The sequence below is a fragment of the Atta colombica genome, unplaced genomic scaffold (assembly GCF_001594045.1).
Source record: "Atta colombica isolate Treedump-2 unplaced genomic scaffold, Acol1.0 scaffold228, whole genome shotgun sequence".
Lineage (NCBI taxonomy): Eukaryota > Metazoa > Arthropoda > Insecta > Hymenoptera > Formicidae > Atta > Atta colombica.
In genome coordinates this window covers 1,448,328-1,453,771 of record NW_017259325.1, presented here as the reverse complement: position 1 = coordinate 1,453,771, position 5,444 = coordinate 1,448,328, and the positions used below count along the sequence as shown (strand labels likewise).

General features: G+C 26.2%; 1 protein-coding gene across 5 annotated transcripts in view; it reads left to right on the top strand.

The window, feature by feature from the left end:
• LOC108688344 (PH and SEC7 domain-containing protein 1) overlaps positions 1 to 5,260 on the top strand; it is a 21,883-nt gene extending 16,623 nt beyond the window's left edge. For 3 of the 5 annotated variants that reach the window (XM_018194572.1, XM_018194571.1, XM_018194573.1), the window contains exon 13: positions 162 to 569. In XM_018194572.1, the coding sequence (XP_018050061.1) occupies positions 162 to 449 (288 nt within the window). In that variant the 3' untranslated portion in view covers positions 450 to 569. Of the gene's footprint in view, positions 1 to 144; positions 570 to 5,177 lie in introns of those variants that run through there. The other 2 variants (XM_018194574.1, XM_018194575.1) reach the window with 2 other exon arrangements.
• Positions 5,261 to 5,444: the final 184 nt, after the last annotated feature.

The window sequence follows — 5,444 nt, the reverse complement described above, 5'->3', positions numbered from 1 at the left end:
TATATATAATGCTTAATTTATTAATGCCTTTCTTGTTCAAAATTATTGAAAAACTCAATGTTTTTTCTTTTTAATTAGAATGGATATATATTTCCTTTTCTATTTTCCACTTAAGTTATCCTTTCACTTCATCATACTCTACAGAGCAACCCTCGTTCCAGCTGAAGCGGTATAAAACATATGCCTATCTTCTACGTTCCCGACTGGCGTTCAATGAAATGGAATCATCGCTTGTTGAAAGCAGTATTGGCGAGGTAGATGAGGGTACGACACTTGGACCTACTGGAACTGTAGGGAACGCGGAAGGAGCTCTAGTACCACCGCCGGTCCCCGAACGACCAGCCACAACTAATAGGTACAGTTACCGGATCGCCATTCACGGCGGCGGTGGCCGCAAGCTAAACGGTGGCAATCAGGACTGTAATGCTGCCGGTGGTGATGTTGGTTGACGCAATGCTTATGGCCTATGCGGGCTAGTCTGACCCTGGTGCTGGTGTTGGTGCTGGTGATGTTGATGTTTAACGATAGACACGAGTGACGCAAACTAACGATATATCCGGCAGCGCATCACACATTCCAATGGTGTTATTAAATGTTATAAAATACAATTGAGAGTAAAAATACTGTCCTATTCTAATGTCGTGAGGTTGAACTGTAGCTGCATCAAACTTCTTTCCTTTTTTCGATCGACTAGCTGGAGCAAAGAAACTAAGCTAGGATATAGAGAGAGGATCTCGATGCAAATGCAGTTCTATTTGCTATATCTGAACTGGATAGTATTTTGCTGTTCGTTGTACACTCTATTCGGTGGCGTAACTATTCGATCAGATAATAAATGTCGAACATAGTACAACCAAAATGATTGTTTTTTTTTTTAAGTAGAGCAAAAAGATTTATCTTTAAGAAATTTTTTAATCATTTTAATTAATAATAGTAACGCCACTGACTCTGTTATACTTTTGTCATGTCTTCTAATTACAGTAGCGCTATTTTAGCTCTTGTTGGATCTATTATTTACTCTTCAGACCTGACTTCTTACCTGATTTTACATAAAAGTTAATTTATGTGTGTTAGTTAAATATATATAAAATTCACTACATGGCTGCACATTTAAAATAAAATATTAGAGAAAAATAAACGCGCGCGCACATACATACATACACACACACACACACACACACACACACATGCGCGCACACACACGTACGTACACGCACACATTGAGAAGAATGACATGCCTAAAAAGATGCTATGTATAGTTATATAAAATTTAAATAATTCTTTAAAAAGTGTATGTATCTTATATGCGTCAGGTCCGAAAGAGGTAACATTCTTTCTGATATTATTAATAAAAAAAGTTTTTTTTATGTATGAAAGTTCATATGTTTCAATTTTCGATAAATTTTTATTCTTGGAAATTTTTGCTTTCAACTTATTTTAACTTTTTACTACATTTGGGTGTTTCTGGTATGCAGCACACTTTATGATTAGTCTTTCTTCTTTTGCTTATTTTCTTACTTTTATATCTTTTTTTTTTGTTTTAATAGAAGATGATCGCCTCATTTTTGCTCTGCTACAAATTCTATTTTATTGAAGATAGCAGAGGAAACTATAGAGATGAGGAAATTATAGAGATAACATATTATGCTGTTTCATATTGTTAGTTTGCGCACAAATATTAAATATGCAAATTTAAAAATATATAAAAGTTGAGAGGCTGTTAAGACTGGATAGAAGAAAATTTTTACGTTTCAACTTGCTGTCATAGAAAGTTGAAAAAATTGTGTCAATCATTTATAACTGTAAAGAAAATATTTACAAATTTGTTGTTTTATTAATAGTTTGATTTAAATATTAAATTGATATATTTTTTATTTATATAACTTTTTATACTCGAGCAATTTTTTGTGCTTTTGTATTATATGCAACTAATAATACATTTGTTGCTTTCAGTAACATCTTGTTAAGTTTTTTTATATACAGTATAAATAATTTTTTTCTTTCTAATTTTTCTTTTAAATGTTAATTAGGAAATTTATATAAAGAATAGATGTAAAATTAAGCATGCCATTTTTTATTTAAACTGAATAAATTATATTATGTGTAAATATATTTTTTATTGATATTAATTATATGAAATGTATATTTTATATTTAAAGATAACTCTAAAATACTGTTTCGCTTTCTCTTCCTTTCTTAATATCTCTTTTTCCTATTCATTCCTTTTCTCCTTCGTCCTTTCTTCTTCTCTTTTTCTTTCTCATTTTTCTCCCTTTTCTCTAATTTTTATACATGTAATAATAAAATTGTTATATTTTTAATGTTAATGATTAACTAAATGTTTCTTTAACATCATATATATGTTTAACATTTATTATATTACAATGAATATAAATTTTTGCATTAAAACTCCTACCTACTCATTTATATCTAATTATAACGTCAAAAGCGAAAAAAATATGTACAGGAAATTCTTGCTAATTATATTAAGATGTGAAGATGTGTTTTTTAATAAAACTACATTTATAATTGATAAAATAGATTTGCAAAATATATCAAAAATTTCTCTTGTGTCCAATCCAGTAATCAATAGATAACCATATAATTAAAATTTAATTATGCCTAACACCAAAATACGAAACACTATATGACAACTGTCGAAGTGAGATAAATATGATTCTATTCCGAAGTAAAAGAAGAATTTTCAATATTTCACAAGTGTATTTTATCAAATGCAAATATTTTATTAAAAAAGTTCTATATTTTAATATTTTTTTTAAAGAATTTTTATTATGTGATTTTTCTCGCTTCAACGTCATTAATCTGAATGATGAGTACAGGTCAGGCCTTAAAATTATCACATATAAACTCACCTGCAAAAAAGTACGCTAGTGTAACGTTATAACGATCCGTTTTATTCCGGATGCAGAGTATATAAAATTTTCTCATATTTATATATATTAAAAATATAATAGTAAATTTGATTTAAATATAATTAAATTTTTTGTCTTCCTAGCTTCTACATAATCTATGTAATGAATTACTTCAAATTATTAAATTTTAAAATAATTTATGTTGGATTATTTTATTTTAAGCGTTTGTAATAAATATTTATTTTTTTCAATGAGGTTGAATTTTAATTATATATAAGTGTAAATTTGGATATGAATACAATTAATATGTCAAAATTAGGCAATTATAACAAAGTTTTATTATAATAATTTTAGACTAATAAATAAAATTAATAACGGTTAAGAAAATAGAGAAAAATAAAATTATAGTGATTTTTTAATTTCTATAAATTATAGTGATTTATATATGCTATCGTACACACACACACATACACACACACACACACACACACACACACACACACATATACATGTATATATTTATACCTATATACATACATATATATATGTATGTATGTACATATGTGCATTTATATTTATATATACATGTATATTTATGAATGAGAAAAGCACGAATATAATAAAAATTAGTGTATAAATAATTATTTAAGAAAAATAAACATACGAATGTTTTAGCCGATATATGTTATGCGCAAAAATTGATTCTGTATATAAACTATATTTATAAAATTAATAATTAATAATTAATTATTAATAATTAAAAAAGAGATGTTTCATTTTTTTATATAATAATTTAGTTTATTTTTTACATAACTTAATGTTCCTTTTTTAATTGAAACTTTTAATTGAAATTTTCTTAAGTTTTTAAATCAAATAATTTTATAAAAATTATTTTCATATTTAATAATTTTTCTCTTTTGTTCTTTATTTTTGATTCTATTATTTAAATGTTTCCTTTTTCTTTTATTTTTGGAGATTTTCATCCATACATTCTTTTAAAGAAAATTATTTGCATTTTCTAGCTTATAGCGAATTCCTTGTACATAAAACTGTAACATATGTGGATATATATCGTAATAAACACTTATTATAAACTACCTAATATAATAATAAAGATCAACGATCTTCAAATCTTATTTGTATTTCTATATGAAAAAGACCCGATTATTTTCTATGCATGAAAATATCACTTTTTTATTTAAACAATTATGTATTAAAATATGATAATTGTAAATATATAACAATTATTTAAATATGAAGAAATTTTTTACATACTATGCATATATATAATATATGAAAATAATTATATGTTGGTTTTTACGGAGTTTTGCATGCATTATGATCATAGAAATATTAATTATTATGTGTACAGCATTAGATCTTTATTATGATTGATTATATGTATTGTATTTATTAATTTATTTTATTTTTATATTCAGTATATTCAAATTTTTAAATTAATGATACACACACACACACACACACACACCACACCACATGCGCGCACACACACACACACACACCACACCACACGCGCGCGCGCGCGCGCGCACACACACACACACACACACACACACACAATATACAGGATGTTCCATTTTAAATAATGCATTAAGATTTCTCGAAAACTATGGTAAATACGGAAAAATGATTTAAATAAAAGTTATATAGTTCGGAGGGAAACATAAGAAGGTACTATTGATTTAACTTTGGGTGGCCAAGATTAGATCATATCAATTTTTTTTAATGGAACATCCTATTTTTGATGGCAGAATCTAATAGTTGATGTTAAGACCCAAAGTCAAATCAAATACTTTCTCCCTTCGAATTATATTTAACTTTTATTTAAAATAATTTTTCCGTATCTACCATAATTTTTGAGAAATTTTAATGCATTATTTAAAATAAGACATGTATATACATATATATATATATATATATGTATATATATATATATAAAAATTGTATATGTGTGTGTGTGTGTGTGTGTGTGTGTGTGTACACACACATACACAACACATATATGTAAGTATTGATAATTAATCTAATTGTAAATATTTTTTGAATATTTTGTATATATTTTGGAAGCATATATAAGATAAAAACTAATTATAGAACAATAAAAATAATAAATAGAAGTAGTTGCTTCTTATTAATAATTTTATAACAATTTTAATATTTTTAATTGACAAAGCTATTTATCGAAATTGAAATTAATTTTTTATAATTAATCTGCAATTTCGGTAAAAATTCAATATTCTTTTATTTATAATAAAATTCGTATTCATTTGTTGCATGCAACAGAGTTGACCTGGCAACAACGTAAACAGGATCCAGCAAGATTGTTACATCCAGCTTTCAGAATGTTCCTCAGGACTCTTCCTTGTCGCGCAAATATAAAAAGTTTGTTGTTTGAATATTGAAATTGTCATTGAAAAATTATGATATTTAGGAAAGAATGAAGATTGTGTTGGCTGTGTTAGTCAAATTTTTAGTTTATTAATAAGTTAAAAACAAATATAATTTATAAATTATATGAAACAATTACCTATTCCTATAACTCAACAATTT